The sequence below is a fragment of the Hyperolius riggenbachi genome, chromosome 10, assembly GCF_040937935.1.
Source record: "Hyperolius riggenbachi isolate aHypRig1 chromosome 10, aHypRig1.pri, whole genome shotgun sequence".
NCBI lineage: Eukaryota > Metazoa > Chordata > Amphibia > Anura > Hyperoliidae > Hyperolius > Hyperolius riggenbachi.
The window spans coordinates 223,033,731-223,052,801 of NC_090655.1; the positions used below are offsets into that span (position 1 = coordinate 223,033,731).

Here is a 19,071-nt window from a genome sequence, read left to right on the forward strand (position 1 = left end):
GAGAGTAGCAGCAGTGTTTAATTTTCTCCATTTGTAGACAATTGTGTCTTACTGTGGACTGATGAACAGTGAGGCTTTTGGAGAAACTTTTATAACCCTTTCCAGCTTTATGCAAGTCAACAATTATCAATCGTATGTCTTCTGAGAGCTCTTTTGTGCGAGGCATCATGCACATCAGGCAATGCTTCTTGGGAAAAGCAAACCCAAAACTGGTGTGTTTTTTATAGGGCAGGGCAGCTGTAACCAACACCTCCAATCTCATCTCAATGATTGATTGGACTTCAGCTTCAGAAATCCAGATAATTCCTAAGGGTTTACATACTTTCTATTACTACTGTAGATAGTCTCCAATGTTACCACTGTACAATTTCCTTTACCCATTGTTCCCCATATTCTCCTCTTACTGTGGTGGTCACACTGTAGTCACTTACTGTCTGAGTCAGGACTGAGTCAGCCACTTATGCTGGGGATACACGGTACGTATCTGTACAGTGTATAGAGCAGCTGATCCGGCCAGCTGATAATATTCAGCTGGTCCGATCACGCTGCTCGACCCTCGCCCGCTCGATCCCCGCCGGCGGACAATGGCAGGGAATCGAGCAGCTGATAAGGAGCGCCTGCGGGGACGAGCGATAATCGATCCGCGCAGACGAGCGGGGACGCGGTGGGGGTCGATACGGCGGCTAATCGGCCGCCGGATCGACCCGTGTATTCCCAGCATTACATACCTGATATTTAACTCTTTCAGGCAGAGAAAGAAAATAAGCATAGTTATTTGTGTGCTAGGTACTGTACAATCACGTCTATCTCATCATGTCACATGTCACTTCGGGTATCCTTTAAGGCTTGAAGTGGCAGACCAAGAAAAATCTCAAATAGACAGAAGCAACGAATGGTGAGGACAGTTAGAGTCAACCCACAGACCAGCACCAACGACCTACAACATCATCTTGCTGCAGATTTTACACAAGAAGATGCTGTATGTGAGAGTGATTCAGAGGAAGCCTTTTCTCTGGCCACAGCACAAACAGAGCTGCTTGAGGTATGCTAAAGTACATATGGACAAGCCAGATTATTTTTGGAATAAGGTATTGTGGACTGATGAAACTAAAATTGAGTTATTTGGGCATAAAAAGGGGCGTTATGCATGGAGGAAAAAGAACACATTCCAAGCATTCCAAGAAAAACACCTGCTACCTACAGTAAAATGTGGTGGTTCCATCATGCTGTGGGGCTGTGTGGCCAGTGCAGGGACTGGGAATCTTGTCAAAGTTGAGGGACGCAAGGAATCCACTCAGTATCAGAAGATTCTGGAGACCAATGTCCAGTAATTACTGACAAAGCTGAAGCTGTGCCAGGGCTGGATCTTTCAACAAGACAACAACCCTAAACACTGCTTAAAATCCACTAAGGCTTTCATGCAGAGGAACAAGTACAATGTTCTGGAATGGCCATCTCAGTCCCCAGACCTGAATATAATTAAAAATCTGTGGTGTGAGCTGAGCATGCTCGGAAGCCATCAAACCTGAATGAACTAGAGATGTATTGTTAAGAGTAATGGTCCAAAATACCTTCAACCAGAATCCAAACTCTCATTGGAAGTTACAGGAAGCGTTTAGAGCCTGTAATGTCTGCAAAAGGAGGATCTACTAAATATTGATTTCATTTCTTTTTAGTGGTGCCCAAATTTAGGCACCTGCCTAATTTTGTTTAAACAATTATTGCGCACTTTCTGTAAATCCAATAAACTTCATTTTACTTCTCAAATATCACAGTGTTTGTATCCTGTATGATATATTTGACATTTTTCATCGTAACAACTAACGATTTATACAGGAAAATAATGACTATTGACAAGGTTGCCTAAACGTTTGCATCCCACTGTATTTAAATGTGCGTGCATTGTGTAGATTTTGCGTTCATTGCACATCTAATGTATTTCAATGGCATCGCATTTGGCAATGTCATGTCAATTTTTCTACCTTTTTTAATCGCACTGTAGTGATGCTTTTTTTATGTATGGAAAGTGCATGTAATGCAGAAAAATCGCATTTGTTTCGAGAAACTTTCATATATTGTTATGTAAATTGGTATGCATAGAAAATTGCAATCAAAACATTCAAAGAGGATGAAAAAAACAGAAATTGCAAAGTGCAGACTCGGATGTGCGTAAAAACAAGGAAAATTGCATGTGGCGTTTGCGTGCTTAACTGTGAACAGTGCCTTCAATTAGAAGATCACAGTCTGCTGCTCTGGAAGTCAAATGTACAAATCGGTATAAGTTTCAGAGCCATCAGATTAGTGATACCTTCTGTAAGTGACAGCTGCTTTGTAACAAAATGTCATTTACATCACCTTTTACTATGGGACTCGTATACTGTAAGGATATATCATTTTTAAGTTCTTCCTCATAGTGGTCCTTAAAGAGGAACTGTTGCATTAATCCCCGCTGATCGCCGCCTCTCCCAATCTGCCTTCACAGAGAGGGGCGGGGGAGAGGCGGAGATCCGTGCGGCGATTGACGCGCATGGAGGCAGAGCTGCAGCTCATAGCTCTGCCTCCATGAGCAGCAAAATCCACGACCAAGAAAGTCGTGGATTTTCCAGGGGGGATTTGGGGGGTAAAGACCCCTCGTTCTGCCTCGGGATGGCGGCGGTTTAGCACTATGTGAGGTGCTTTACAGTAATAACATGCTATTAGACTCACTTCAGAGTCTCTTTAAAGTAGGTAGTAGAAATCTGACATTACCGACATATTTTGGACTAGCCCATCTTTTCATGGGGGGTTCTCAGGGTTTTCTTTATTTTTAAAAGCACTTAGTGAATGGCAGTTGCTCTATCCAACTGCCCAAAAAGTGTGCAGCAAGCAGGGAGGCTGGCCAGCATCTTTGTATAAATCTTTTTCAGGGAATGTCTTTATAAAGAATAAAGGCCATGCTGAGAATCCCCCATGAAGAGATGGACTAACCCAAAACCTGTTAGTAATGTCAGATTTCTACTACCTACTGTAAGTGACAGCAACATGGGAGAGAAGTAATTTATGGCTCTTTTTACTCTGGGAGAAATGTACTTCTTATTTGTATATGTTTACATGTATTTTAAGTTTTTTTGCGACAGAAGTCCTTGAATAAGAAATAAGCATGGCATCCTCAATATATAACTATAATTATTACATATATAGCACCGACATCTTCCATAGTGCAGTACAGAGTATATTGTCTTGTCACTTAAATGTCCGTCAGAGGGGCTCACAATCGAATCCCTACCATATGCCTGTATGGTGTACTGTATGTATTGTAGTCTAGGACCAATTTAGAGGAAGCCAATTAGCTTGCCTGTATGTTTTTGGGATTTGAGAGGAAATTTGAGTGCCCGGGGGAAACCCACACAGACACAGGGAGAACATGCAAACTCCATGCAGATAGTGTCCTGGCTGAGATTCATACTAGGAACCCAGCGCTGCAAGGCAAGAGAGCTAACCACTACCCCACTGTGCTGCACAGCACACAACTACTTCAGATTTGTATGCAAATAGCATAGCCTGCTGATTTAGGCTACTGTGTGAGCCCAGCCTAAATCTGAGCCATGCAAAATGCAGTGGCTGCAGTTTGCTTTGCTTAGTTTCAAGTTGCATAATATTTGTAGACAATCCTTGAATATTTGCTTCACAGTAATCAATATCATATTATCACTTGTGGTTATGTGGTTGTTATAAGTCTACACAGAGGACTGTGGAGTGAATGTGTCTGGTGGCCATTTTGTTGTAGTCCAAAAATACCAAATGCACTTATTTTGCTTCATACCGTCTTATTATTTATTTTTTTCTAGGATGTTTTTTTCTTTAACCTAAAATATTAAAGTGTGTATTGTATTACTGTAATTATTGTACTAAATTCTTGCACTAAATTGTGCAATTTCTGTGTTTAGAGATGATAACTGGTGGCCATTTTACTGTAGTCCCTAAAACAGGCTACTTATCCATGTATATATTTCTCATTAATTAGGAATATTTAATATAATACTTGAAACAATATATAGAACATCATAAGACAAGCTGTGTTGCTTTCAGCCATGTGCTGTAAGTTCTGATTTATTTATTCATTCTTAGTAAATAGTAAATACACAGACGATAGGTGTGACTCCATTTTGTTGTAGTCCAGTCTCTTCAAATTAGAATTTCCCAGGGATCCCTCCTTCAGCAGCAGGATACAACTCCCAGAATCCTCCACTCTATTCTCTCTTTTCTGTCTCCTTCTCATAGGACAAAAAAGCAAGGTCTTTGTTACTGGATGCTGCAGGAAAAGGTATCTCTGTCTGTAGAGAAAATAACTGGACCTAAAACAGGTTTTTTTTTTTTTTTTTTTCTAGAAGAATGATGCATTCTTAATTTCAAAATTGCTCAGTTAAAAGATCCCCCTGAAATGTTTTTCATTTATTAAAAAGTCTGTTTAAAAAGGAGCCCATGCAAGACTTTGTGCTGGAGCTGCGGTGAGTTAATAAAACATAAATGTAGATATATTACTTGTATTTCTTACCTATTTTTGCCTTAGGCCAGTCTGATCACTGAGCTCCCCAAGCGTCTGTAGTAAGATTTTTTTATCGCTCTCTGAGGGCGAAATGCTTATTTATAACCAAATTGCAGCAACACGGCAAATCACTTTATTTTTTGCATATTTTTTTAAACTTGTCCTTTCACAGACCTGAACTTTTGATCGCAGTTTAAGTTTTGACTGATAAAAATCAGATTTTTTTTGCTTTATGTGCTGCATGTGAACGCACTGCCTAAACTTTTAGATTTTCTAACCATTTAACAACCCCCACTGTGTTCTATTATGACCCAGGCAACGACATTTGCTATGCTTCCTGCATGAGACTTGTCACTCTGCCTTCTATTTGTGATAAGTAGCTCTTTAAAAGAGAAACTGTAACCAAAAATTGAACTTTATCCCAATCAGTAGCGGAATACCCCCTTTTACATGAGAAATGTATTCCTTTCCACAAATGGATTATCAGGGGGCGCTGTATGGCTGATATTGTGGTGAAATCCCTCCCACAGGAAACTGCGAGGATCATGGTCCTGGCAGTTTCCTGTCTGTGAACCTCATTGCGTTGTGGGAAATAACTGTTTGCAGCTGTTTCAACTGGCAAAAAAGCAAGCAGCAGCTACATCACCTGCCAGCAGTAAAAATGTCACCATGTGATAAATGCCAGAATGTAAATCAGGGAGAGGAAAGATTTTACAATGGGCAAACACTGACTAAATCATTTATACATAATTATTGTAAAAATGAAGCACTTTTTTACTATATTATTTTCACTGGAGTTCCTCTTTAAGGTGCCAATTAATGCCACAATATTTTGCTCAGATGCAGTTATTCGATCAGGTTTGAGCTCCTAAACTAGTTGATAACTGCACTTTCTATACATATGATTGTAAAATCCAACAAAATTCTGTTCGCCATTCGACCATAGAATCGTTTCATGTCTATTTTCTTCACATACTGCATTTTTTTCTTGTATAATTCGATTGTAAAAATCTGATTGAATGATCGCATCTGAGGAAAATGTTGTCCAATGAATGTGCTGTGGAGTGGCAGCTCTGGCAGATACTTTCCTTGTGGCAGCACTGATCTTATTGTGGTAATGGAGGGGAGGGGAGGGGGGGGGGGGGTCTGACTGTGTATGTATATTTACGCTGCTGGTGAGCTGGGCGCAGGCGGCTCACCCTGTTGCCACTCAAATCCCCAATACCATAAAATACTGTTTCCCCTCCGAGTCATCACAACTGGAGGGAGATGTAACTCAGGGTCCAGTGATCGGCGGAACCCAGAATTACCCTTATGCGCTTCACATAGTATAACATTACTGCTATGGCAGCACGGTGGCCTAGTGGTTAGCGCTCTGACCTTGCAGCGCTGCATTCGAATCCCACCTGGGGCACTATCTACAAGGAGTATGTATATTCTCCCTGTGTCTGTGTGGGTTTCCTCCGGGCACTCCAGTTTCCTCCCACATCCCAAAAACATACAAATAAGTTAATTGGCCCTAGAGTAGGATACATACACTTCATGGTATATAGACATATGACTATGGTAGGGACTAGATTGTGAGCCCCTCTGAGGGACAGTTAAAGGAAATACGCCCCCCTTTTCCCAGCCCCCTGCAGCCGCTCTGTGTCCACGACGTCACTTAGTGATTCTCCAGTCCCTCGCAGCGCATCTCTTTCATTTTGATGTGTGGCCCCGGCCCAGCATCCTGACCGTGCTCCGGTGAGTGGGAGGGCTCTGCGCATGTGCAGTATGAGGAAATCTCTACTGCACATGTACAGAACTCTCCTAGCAGTGGGAGCGTAAACGAGTGCGTAGTGGCCGTCGACTTGCCAAAAGAGGGGCGCTGCCGGGGACTGGAGGATCGTTCAGTGATGGCGTGGGCACCGATTGGCTGCAGGGGGCTGGTAGAAGCCCCAGGTAAGTTAAACTTGTTTTTTTTTTTTAATATCGATTTAGGTTCCCTTTTACTTTTAAAATAATATAGTTATGTAGATGTGCATAAAATATGTGGAGATCATGGTTATAGCAGTTATAGTCCCCTGTGCATGGACTCTCTTGGCCTCACTCTGGTGAAATGGCTCTGTAGACTTTTACTGAGGTCCAGTATAATTAATTATAAGTGATATCTCCAAGCTCCTGTTGTTCCCAACACTGCATTTTTCCAGTTAAATACACCCCTTTTCCAGTACATGTTTCTTCTGAGCTACTGAGCATGTAACTGAGTCCTGTGAGGAGGTTTTCTCCAATATAACCTTTGTTGCCTCCAGTCCAGAGGGCTGACTAGATGGGGAACAACTGCCTTTGGAAAGTTTAATTTCGTAGTTTTTTTGGGGGGGGAGAAATTTAAACCACTTTATTTTGTGGTTCCTAGATGCCGTGTTACAGTTTGAAATATTTACAGCATATTAATAGTTTTTTTTTTTAACTTTTTAGATGAATATTGCATTGTGCCAGCAGTTCTCTGTGTGGAATACCATATTCTAAGCTAAGATAATGGAAACTTTGCAAAACCTCGCCCTGCAGATCATCTACCTGCTGACTGGAGAGGTGAGGAGTGTCTTGGGAGGATCACATGACATCACTCAAATTTCTGTTAAAGTGAAGCAAGCACCATTTTTAGCACTGAGGGCACCTCTATAGCACATAAAAAATGTATGCCAACAATGTGACTCATTATTAAAAAAAATATATATATATATATACCTCTTATTTTACATTTAAAGGTTAAGCACAAGCCTTTTGTTACCCTATTTCCTGCTACTTCCATGGCCTGGCAGAGGTTACAGGGAGGGAGGGACTACTGATTATTTTATTGCACACAATAGCATAGAGAAAACAAAAAGCTTTTGATCAGTAGCGGGTATGTGTAGATTGTACAATATGCTTCTAATGTTAGGTACACATGATACAATTGTCTGGCAGATTTACCTGCCAGATCGATTTTTTTCCAACATGTCCAATCTGAATTTCAATAGATTTTCAGAACGATTTTTCAATCCCCTCTATGGAAATCGATCGGACATGTTAGAAAAAATCGATCTGGCGGGTAAATCTGCCAGAAAATTGTATCGTGTGTACCTAGCATAAGACTTTACAGACGTCCCAGATGCTATCTTCACTCATTCCCTGTCGATAAATAACTGACAGCCAGCAGGGAAGAGGGAACATGACAGCTCCTATAGCTATTAGAAACAAAGGCAAAAAAAGTGGTGCTTGGTTCCCTTTAATAAAACACAGACCTGCGTGGAGAGGTGAGGAGGATTGTGGGACGGTCACATGACATCACTCCTACTAAAGTTCCTGAAATGGATACTTACCTCAGTAGAAGGAAAGAGGCACCCCTCCACCTCAGTGTTCCAGCACTATGCAGATGTGAGGCCTCATGCACCTGCACAGTGTGGCTGCTCTCGTTCACGGATGCCTCATGCCTGCACAGTAGCGTGGAGCCACTTGGTAAAAGAAAAAGTTTGCCCACCCCTGGTCTAGCACCTAGGTACTCAATACATGGTAGGTGTACCCCAGGGGTACTTTAGTTGGGTTCAGGGAGTACTTGAACTTATCAAGTCAATCTTTTCTAGTAAGTTTTCAGTAGAAAAAATGACAATTTTTCAGTTGAGATAGGAAATGTTTGGGAAGTGCTGCTAAGTACTGGTGTATACATTTGAATCTTCATCTGTTTGCTTACTGTCATCGAAATTCCTTTCACACTTTTCTGACGGCAGTCTGCTGTAATCTGACAGAGTGATCCATGAGGGGAGGGGGGAATTCCCTCACAGTGCAGTGTTAAGTTAACCTTGTGTGCAGAGAGCTCAGTCAGAGACAGGCAGAGCTTTCTCTCACAGAGAGCAGAGGAAATGTATCTTATGTGCAACATAAACGTGTGTGTGTGTGTGTGTGTGTGTGTGTGTGTGTGTGTGTGTGCCATAGTGGTACTGTCGTTATCCCTCTTGGCGGTCTATTAGAAACCGCCAGGGGGCAGCGCAGTTTTTTGTTTTTTTTGTTAAATCATGTAGCGAGCCTAGGGCTCGCTACATGATAGCCGCTGTGCAGCGGCATCCCCCCGCACGCTTCGATCGCCTCCGGCGATCTTTGATCAGGAAATCCTGTTCAAAGAACGGGATTTCCTGAAGGACTTCCCCAGTTGCTATGGCGACAGGGCGGGATGACGTCATCGACGTCGTGACATCAAAGGGAGTCCCGATCCACCCCTCACTGCTGCCTGGCACTGATTGTCCAGGCAACGCAAGAGGTCTGGGGGGGGGGGGGGGGGGGCGGTGCGGCGATCGGCGGCTAATCAGCGGGTAGCGGCGGTGATCGGAATGCACACGCAGCTAGCAAAGTGCTAGCTGCGAGTTGCAAAAAAAAAAAATTATGCGAATCGGCCAAGCAGGGCCTGAGAAATCCTCCTGCGCGGCATAGCCCGAGCTCAGCTCGGGTTTACCGCCAGGAAGGTTAATAAAGAGGTACACATTGTAATAGTGTTGAGAATTGACTCTAGCTGAAAATATGTGTATGCAAAATAATCCCAATAATAATTAGATATTGGCAATAGATAACATGCACATTACTCAACAAATACAATTTTCATTGAGTGCAGCTCTATTGGTATGTTGTCTAGTTTTTGATACTGTTAAAGTAGACCTGATGGGACACAATGTAAAAGATATACTTACCAACATGAAGTATAGGCTCTCCTGACACCTCCAGGGTCCTTACTATGTTTGGCCTCCCCTGTGACTTGCCACTGTAGCCTCTGTTCAGGATGTCCAAGGTGCTTGCACAGTCCATCCATGCACCCCTCCTGTATGCGCTCCTGCATGGCTGGGTGCAGTGGCTGTTGTCGAAACGTGCTGGGCATGTGTCGTTCCGTTTTTTCCAAAATGCCCATGCCCAGAACACTTTTGGCCAAGGCTGCTGTGCACAGCCATTTGGAAGCATGATGCACATGGGCACAAGGAGTGGACTGTATGCTTCGGGCTCTGGCTGGTCCTAGTCAGAGTTCTGAACAGGGGCTACATCAGCAAGACTTAGAGGAGGCCAAACTCAGTAAGAAACCTGGAGGTGACAGAAGAGCTTGTACATTTTGCACAGCCATTTGGAAGCATGATACACCTGGGCACACTGAGTGGACTGTGCATGTGCTGGGTCTCTAGTCAGAGTTCTGAACGGGGGCTAAAGCAGCAAGACTTAGAGGCCAAATACAGTAAGAAACCTGAAGGTGACAGGAGAGCTTATACATTTTGTTGGTAAGTATATCCTGTGTACTTTGTTTCTCCTCAGGTACACTTTAATAAAATACAAACCTGACTAGAGAGGTGTCTGTGAGGAGGATTCTGGGAGGGTCACATGACCTCACTCCTGCTACAGGTGTAAATAAAACACAGACCTTTCAGAAGATTCTGCCTATAAATAAAACACAGGTATGGCTGAAAAAGGTGAGAGAGATTCATAGATTTTGAAATGTATTATCTATCAATATACAGGATTACACAGTAGTGAAGAAGACAACCAGAGATTGTTTGGCACCCAGCAGTCTTCCCTGTATATCAGGAGGATGGTTGAGAAGCCTGAGCCCTAATATAAATCATCCATCTCCCTCTTTAACAACAGTGAGAAAAAATGACAGGAGGATTCTAGAAGTCATCAGCAGAATGATTGAGCTGCTGACTGGAGAGGTGAGCAGTGCTGGGAATTATGGGACATTACACAGTAGCACGAGGGATGTGTGGGGATAGTGATTGTATCTTTGTGTGTGTCAGGTTCCTATGAGGTGTCAGGATGTCACTGTCCATTTTTCCATGGAGGAGTGGCAATATTTGGAAGGACACAAGGACCTCTACAAGGACGTCTTGATGGAGAATCTGCTGCCCCACCCATTAACAGGTAAAACTCATGAGAAATATCCTGAGCAAATAAATGTGTTTTTCTTTTCTGCTATGCAGCCATACTTAAAGCACTTCTGAACTAAAAAAAACCCAAAACTCGACAATATTTACCCTCGCCTGGTTGAAAGCTCTGTATCATCCATGCACCACCTTGATCGCGCTTCCGAGCAGTTGTGCATGGCAGCCGTGGTCAGGGGCATTCTGCACATGTGAGGTATTGTGATCATGCATGCACTGAACACTCCTGCCCATTGCTGTTGTGCACAGCTGCTTGGGAGCGCAATTGAGGAGGCGCTGTAGCCCAGCTGGGTTGGAACATTTATAGGGAACCAGCATCAATTTTAGCTCCCAGGGTAGTTCAATAGCAAATTAAAAATGCATGTTAAAAATGTGTCTCATTATTAAAAAAACTTGCATTTTACCTCATCTTTTTACATTTAAGGGTGAATTAACCTCCCTGGCGGTTTATTAAAATCCGCCAGGGGGCAGCAAATACCTTTTTTTAATTTTTTTTTTTTTTTATGTTGCGAGACAATGTCTCGCTACATGATAGCCGCTGCTGAGCGGCATCTCCCCAGCCCCTCCGATCGCCTTCAGCGAACGGAGATCAAGAGATCCCGTTCAAAGAACGGGATCTCTTGGAGGGCTTCCCCCGTCGCCATGGGACGGGGCGGGATGACGTCACTGTCACAAGGGGAATCCGATCCACCCCACAGCGCTGCCTGGCACTGATTGGCCAGGCAGCGCACGGGGTTTGGGGGGGTGGGCAGCTGCGGCGACGGTTATAGCGGCGGATCGGCGGGCAGCGGCGGCGATCGGAGGTTACACGCAGCTAGCAAAGTGCTAGCTGCGTGTAACAAAAAAAAATTATGCAAATCGGCCCAGCGGGGCCTGAGCGGTGCCTCCCGGCGGCATAGCCCGAGCTCAGCTTGGGCTTACCGCCAGGGAGGTTAAAGGCAGTATTCTTCTACTTCCTCCATTCATAAGCTAATTGCAAGCAACAGAAAATGGAAGGCAGATCAGGACTCTTCTAATTAGACTTAATTTCCCACAAGCTATGATCAAACAAACCCATTAAGCATTAGGGAGGAGTGGGAAGACTGTGCTTCAAACCGATAAGATAAGTCACAGTTGATGAACTTCAGCTATTTAGAACCAAGAGCCCTTTAAAGGGGGGTAACAGCTGCATGAGGGAGGAGAAGACAAAGCTACTGAGGGTCAACTTAAATTATGGGGGGCTGGATGACACCCCAGGTGACTAAATCTTGTCTAATTTTTTTTTTTTTTTTCAAGTTCAGGTGTGCTTTAAAATACGCAGTAAAGCAACGCATCACATCTCTGATTTTGTCTTTCTCAATTAAGAGAGGTTTAATGAAGATAGTGCATTTCTACAGAAGACGGAATCCTTTATAGAGTTTCCTTCTGCTTCATTGACATTCAAGAACAACTGGGGTCCTATGACTAAGCATTTACTAAACCTCACCCTAGAGACCATATTCCTGCTGACTGGAGAGGTAAGGACCATTCTAGGTATGCCTAATTATATTCATTTTATTGCTGTTAAACCATGGATCTGAGTCGAAGAATATTCTGGGAGTATCACGTGACGTTACTCTTATAGTACCGTATTTGTGGTCTTTATTTAGAAGTGCTCATTGGTGAAGAAAAAGCCATCTCTTGAGGCTGTTATACAAGGCATTTATACATCATCCGGAAGACGGAACACAAGCCAGACCAGTGTGATCAAGCCTTTACCACTCTCCCGGAAACGAGAGAGAAGCATTGAGAAGAAGATTCTAGAGGTTACCAGCAAGATGATTGAGCGACTGACCGGAGAGGTGAGCAGATCTGGGAATTATGCTGAATATTATCTGCTAGCACAAGCGATGGATGGTGACTGTGTCATTGTGTGTGTGTCAGGTTCCTGTAAGGTGTCAGGATGTTACTGTCTGTTTCTCCACGGAGGAGTGGCAGTATTTAGAAGAACACAAGGATCTCTATGAGGACATCACAGTGGAGAATCAGCCGCCCCTCACATCATTGGGTAAGAAGACGGTGAATTTTACAGAGGAATGTTTGTATTTGCTCTATTTTTCCTGCCTTACAATATAAAGCAAAATGGATTGCCCAGTTGTACGAGTACATGAACACACATATGTATTAGGGTGTGCCAACTCTGGACCAGCCTCCCTCAGGCCGGTAATCCCCAAAGGCCGCATCACCAAAAACAGGCCTTTGGGGATTACCGCGTTAGTATGCTGTTATGCCGGTCTTGCACCCGGCCAAGCAGGAAGTGGCGCTCAATTCCTTTGTCCGAAGCGATCACGAGCGTGGAAGCGTATTGCTGTATTGCTAAAATACTCTTCTGTGCATGCGCGACATGTAAAACTTGCGGCTGGCATTTTAACAAACATGCATCGCCATAGACTTCCATGACTTCCAGTGCACTGCACGCCGCCGCAGAGCCGCGCGGTAACGTTTGTTTGCCTTCGCGTCGGGGATGCGGTGAAAACGCCACTTCCTTCGCATCGCGCCGCATCCATATAAAAGGCCCCATAGACTAACATTGCCCTGCGGAGGGGTGCGGTAAAATTGCTGCACCAGTGTGAAAGGGGCCTAACACTTTTTCCTCCCTTCTCTTCAGTTATCTCTGCCAGTACCTGTTTGGTGTGCATCAAGCTTTTCTCCATATTGTCAATGGAACTCAGAGTTGCAAGCTGTTCCTTTAGCTCCTTGGTCATGGTTTATTATTCAATGACACACACACATGGAGGACAACAGTGCACACGCTTGAACATCTTCTCTAATTATGTGTACATGGATCACCGTCACAGGATGTACACTGCACTGCAAAACTTAAAGGCAACATCCAGGGACTCAAAAAAAAAAAGCAGATTTACTTACCGGGGGCCTCCTCCAGCCCCTGGCAGCCTAAGTGTCCCTCACTGCAGCTCCGCTCCCAGCCGGTAGCCCGGGGTCTCCTCAGTTTCAGCAACTGGCCTGAGGACCCGGGAGCGTTCTGCACAGGTGCAGTACTTCTGCGACTGCACAGAATGCTCTTGGCTATGTGAGCGGCGCGGCCGCGCGCAGACGCAAAGGGCCACCAGCTGTGAGTGGAGCCGTGGCGAGAGACACATAAACTGCCAGGAGCTGGAGGGAGCCCCAGGTAAGTAGATCTGCTTTAAAAAAAAAAAAAAAAACCCTGGATGTTTCCTTTAACACGGAGGCCATAATGTTATCTAAAGGGGATAAAATTAATAATTTGCAAAAAATGTAGAATGACCAGTCAAATACACTTACCTATTATAGCCTGTGTCCCAACATTCGTTGCTAACACCTTTGTTCTACTTTAATTGGGCCAATGAAAGAGAGGGCCACAGACTGAGGAAGCTCAGACAGAAACTTACAACTGAATATAGACGTTTTTCCAGCTAACCCCCACCCCACTAATTAGCCATTTAGGGATAGCACTGCCTTTAAAATAAAGCAATTTATTTTAAAGTGGACTCGAAGCAACAGCATAATAACCTTTCAATAAAAAAAAATCTTTGTTACAGCTGATACACATTCTGCTATAATTCTGCAGCTGTCCACTTCCTTCTTTTATGGAAGCAGACATATTGTTAACATCCTGTGTTTACCAATTAGCTCTCTGCCGAGGCAGGAGCTGACACAGCAGAAGAGATCAAATTACACTTGTGATTAGAAACAGATGAGGGGGAATTAGACAGGCTAAACTCTCTAAATACATCCAGGGTGCATTTCTCTATGCTTTCCTTCTGTTCTGTGTAAGAGTTCAGGTCCACTTTAAAGTGTACCTGTTATAGAAAAAGAGTAAATTTAGATTACCTTGATGTCCAGAGGCTTTCCAGATCCTCTTACAGCCCACCGTTTTAGAGTAGAGTCCTTTTAAACTTTTAACAAAGAGGTTTCTTGTGCCAGTGCTATCACCATGGTGAAGTGCAGGTTACTTCTCAGTTGCTGTGATCTGTAAAGGTAGTTTTTGTGATAAGGCTTAAAAAAATCTCCTGTGAAAAAAGTTAATTGAGGCTGGTTTCACACTTGTGTTTTTGTGGTGCAATGCCCCCGCCGCATCCTACTGCAACGCAAAAAAGAGACACACATGTGCCCCCACCCCCCCGCACGCTTTTCGCCCAGTTACATGCTCCCTGTTGATCAGGAAGTACGTCATTGAGATTCCCAGGGTTTCCCACTGTTTGCGCATGTGCGCTGCCAACATTTAAAAAAAGTTGTGGCGCTCATTGACTCCAATGACTTTCGGAAGTCATGGGGTCAAGCTGTTGACTTTGTGTTGGCTTGGCAACGTTTCGGGAGCTTCCTGCGCAACGCGATGCGGTACGTGTAATAGTCCCCATAGATGTGCATTGCCGTTGTGTTACCCTATGGTAAAACAGGGTTACGCGATGCAGGCTTAACGTGCAAGTGTGAAAAGGCCTTTATCTACTATCTTATTTCTGCGTATGCAGTAAGCATTTAGTTAGTCCGTTTTTTTTTTTAAATTTTTAATTTTGTCCCAGCAGGTTTGGATCAAAGTATGAATTCTCCGAAAGGTGAAGGCTCCATCCGTACCCTTCATGAAGACCCTGCTCCAAATTCTAGCATTGTTACTATTGTAGCAAATCATGATCCTCAGAATTCAGTAGAACAAACTGTCCCTTCTCCTCATAATGAACAAATGTCTTCACCAGAAGAGGACATTCCTGAGGATCTGGACTCTTCAGACCATCTGTTGTGCCTTTCTAGTGACTCAGAAATTCTGGACCATGAGAAGCAAATCCCATCCATGACTTGTCCTCAGTGTGGGAAGTCTTTCTCTAAGAAGTCAAATTTCTCCAAACACGTCAAATATCACAACATTGAGAAGCCTCACTCTTGCCCAGAATGTAGAAAGTGTTTTATTCGAGCTTCTGACCTTGCCAAACACAGCATTGTTCACACCGGAGAGAAGCCTTTTACGTGTAATGAGTGTGGTAAAGGTTTTGTTAGCAAAGCCTACCTAGCCATTCACACCCGTATCCATACTGGAGAAAAGCCTTACTCTTGTTCTGAGTGCAAGAAGCAATTCATCAGTATCTCAGCACTAATTGTCCATCAGAAGATTCACACAGGGGAGAAGCCACACACTTGCTCAGAGTGCGGGAAGGGATTCATTCGGAAATCTGATTTGGCCCAGCATCAAAGAGTTCATACGGGAGAGAAACCTTTTTCATGCAACGAGTGTGGCAAACGTTTTTTTAGCAAGCCGCATCTGGTTGTGCACCAAAGAGTACACACTGGAGAGCGTCCGTTTTCCTGTCCCGACTGTGGAAAATGCTTCAGCAGCAAAACACATTTGGTGGTCCATCATCGGATTCACACCGGCGTCAGGCCTTACCCTTGCCCACAGTGTGGAAAGTGTTTCATCCGAAAGGCTGTGTTGGACTTGCACCTGAGAAGCCACGCTGGAGAGAAACCTTATTCGTGTGCTGAGTGTGGGCGCTGTTTTGCCTACAAGACCTACCTGAGCAGCCATCGCAAAATACACCTTGGCATGAAGCCTTTTCCTTGCCCAGATTGTGGCAAATGTTTCATCAGCAACTCTGAGGTGGTGAAGCACCGTAGGACTCACACTGGGGAACGTCCCCATATTTGTGCAGAGTGTGGAAAGTGCTTCACAAAGAAGTCACACCTCAACCGTCATCAGAGGATCCACTCAGGCGACAAACCTTTCTCTTGTAACTGGTGCGGCAAGAGCTTTATTGCCAATTCTGACCTGGTCAAGCACCAGTTGACCCACACACGAGAGAAGACCATCTCCTGCCCAGATTGTGGCAAAAGCTTTCTCAACAATTCCCACCTTGTCCTGCACAGCCGTGTCCACCTCAACGGTGAGCAGTACCCTTGCCCAGAGTGTGGGAAAGGGTTCCCAAGTCCTGCTCTCCTCTTGAATCACCAGACCTCACATACAGAGGAGAAGCCTTTTATTTGCACAGACTGTGGGAAGTGCTTTGCCCGAAACATGGAACTAGTGAAACACTTAAGGAGTCACACAGGTGAGAAGCCATATTCCTGTGCAGAATGTGGACGCTGTTTTGCTGAGAAGTCTTATCTTCGGATTCACCAAAGGACTCATACTGGGGAAAGGCCTTACCCCTGTCCATTATGTGGGAAACCTTTCATCAGCAACTCTGATCTCGCCAAGCATGTCCGAATACATACAGGCGAACGACCTCATGGCTGCCTACGATGCGGGAAACGCTTTATAAAAAAATCTCATCTCACTCGACACCAGAGGACTCATGGGAGTATAGAGACTGGTATCCATCTATATTCTGGTGAGAACTTGCTTGGGACCGCTAGAGCCCAACTGCTGCAGGAGAACCTAACTGTGGATGCTTCACAAGAATTTAGAGATGGGGGGAACTCTGGTGTCCTGGGGCAAATAGATTGCAGTGCTGGGTTTTTGGTGGAATCTACACCAGCACACAGAAATTATCAAGATCCTTTTGTATTGGGGAAAGATTTCCCCAGTGCCTTGCAGTGCCAGGTGATTGGTGGACTCATATAAGTTCTATATAAGAACACAAGAGCTTGTGGAACTTCTGTTGCATTTAGAGGGTGGGACTTGGGATGTAAAGTCTTGTTTGTGGGAGAAAGCTAAGAAACGTTTAACATCATTGGGAAGTACAGTGCATCCAGAAAGTATTCACAGTGCATCAGTATTTCCACATTTTGTTATTTTACAGCCTTATTCCAAAATGGATTAAATTCAAATTTTTCCTCAGAATTCTACACACGACACCTCATAATGACAACCCATTATAAGGACCCTAAGGACACAGCCAAGAAATCAAGGGAGTGGCTTCAGGACAACTCTGTGAATGTCCTTGAGTGACCCAGCCAGAGCCCAGACTTAAATCCAATTGAACATCTCTGAAGAGATCTTAAAATGGCTGTGCATTGACACTTCCCATCCAAGCTTGTGGCATCATATTCAAAAATACTTGAAGGTGTAATTGCTGCCAAAAGTACAACGTGTTGAGCAAAGGCTTTGAATACTACTGTGTGTGCCTGTGATTTTTCAGGTTTTTGTTTTTTTTTAATACATTTGCCAAAACCTCAAGTAAACTTGTTTTCAGGTTGTCATTATGGTGTGTTGTGTGTAGAATTCCGAGGAAAAACATACATTTAATCCATTTTAGAATAAAGCTGTAACATAACAAAATGTGGAAAAAGCTATGGGCTTTGAATACTTTCCGGATGCACTCTATAAAAGAGAATGGATAAAGATAGAGAGTATCATGCCAAATTGGTTACAGGAAAGCTAAAGTGAGAATATTTTTGAGGATACTTTTGCTAATTTCCTTTTTGTTTAAAGCCAATATAAATTGGAAAAAACAAACAGATACTTACCTAAGGAGAGGGAAAGCTCTGGATCTTATAGAGCCTTCCCTTCCTCTAACGGTCCCCATGTTCCAGCTCTGTCACCACTGCTCCAATCTGCTAGAGACTTTGGAAGTCTTTGGGAGCCAGAGTGCTCCCGAAGATGGGCAGCTCCATACTGCGCATGCACAAACGAGCGGGCTAGTGCTGGCGCAGTACGGAGCTGCCTATCTTCGGGAGCACTCGGTCTCCTGAAGAACGCCAAAGCCTCTTGCGGCGGCATAGAGCAGTATTCAACCGATTGGTCAGATACTGCTACCAAGGGTGACAGCGTTGGAACAAGAGGGCCGTGAGTTTTCCCTCTCCATAGGTATCTTTTTTTTTTCTATTTTTGTTTACATTCACTGTAATAATGCTGCTTGTCTTACTATTGTGCCGGTCTTTTGCCTATAATGCCGTTTAGGTCATTCACCTATGACACGCTGGCATGCTTCTGGCAGATGTTACTTAGGCGCCAAAGAAGCTAAAAGGTCAACATGACAGCCAAGCAAATGCCATTTTATAAGAATATTTATATATGGGAGTCTCTGAATTCATCTCACTTCAGTTATTTTAAAGAGCGGTGATTCAGATGTAGTCTCAATCTATGATTATCTCCTGTCTTCAAAGATCCATTGTATTGCTTTCCATGAAGTATGCCATGCAGAGCAATTGTACAACACAACACCCAAGTAGAAGGACCATGTAAATCTGTAAGGCTGAATAGGCAAATACGTCATTAAAGAGGCTCAGAGGTGAAATTAACTCAAGCTCTGATACTTATCCGGGGCTCCTCCCTCCCCATAAACGTGTCTAAGTCCCACGCCGTCCTCCAGCGGCCTGCTGTTCAGCCACGGTGAGCTCCGTTACCAGCCTCAGTGACGTCAGTCCGGGTCTACTGCGCATGCATGGGAGGTCTGTGCATGCGCAGTAGACCCTGACTGGCATCGACTGAGGCTGATAACAGAGATCACCGCGGCTGAACAGCAGACCGCAGGAGGACGGTGTGGGACTTAGACACGTTTATGGGGAGGGAGGAGCCCCGGATAAGTATCAGAGCTTGAGTTAATTTCACCTCTGAGCCTCTTTAAGGTTTCTTGGCAATTAAAGGGAACCTGACGTAAGAGGTATATGGAGGCTGCCATATTAATTTCCTTTTAAACAACACCAGTTTCCTGGCTATCCCGCCGAGTCTCTGTTTCCAATGCATTTAGC

At 44.2% G+C, this 19,071-nt stretch overlaps 1 protein-coding gene across 2 annotated transcripts; it reads left to right on the top strand.

The window, feature by feature from the left end:
- Window positions 1-4,221: 4,221 nt before the first annotated feature.
- On the top strand, window positions 4,222-18,609 carry LOC137534596 (zinc finger protein 665-like). 2 transcript variants are annotated; one of them, XM_068256177.1, is made up of 8 exons: window positions 4,222-4,303; window positions 6,983-7,096; window positions 10,033-10,224; window positions 10,309-10,432; window positions 11,797-11,948; window positions 12,081-12,272; window positions 12,355-12,478; window positions 14,976-18,609. In XM_068256177.1, exons 2-8 carry the CDS (start codon window positions 7,043-7,045, stop codon window positions 17,000-17,002), a joined length of 2,865 nt encoding a protein of 954 aa, XP_068112278.1. In that variant the 5' UTR covers window positions 4,222-4,303; window positions 6,983-7,042; the 3' UTR covers window positions 17,003-18,609. The 2 variants fall into 2 exon arrangements, with proteins under 2 accessions (XP_068112278.1, XP_068112277.1); XM_068256176.1 differs by having other exon boundaries at window positions 4,270-4,487.
- The last annotated feature ends 462 nt before the right edge of the window (window positions 18,610-19,071 follow it).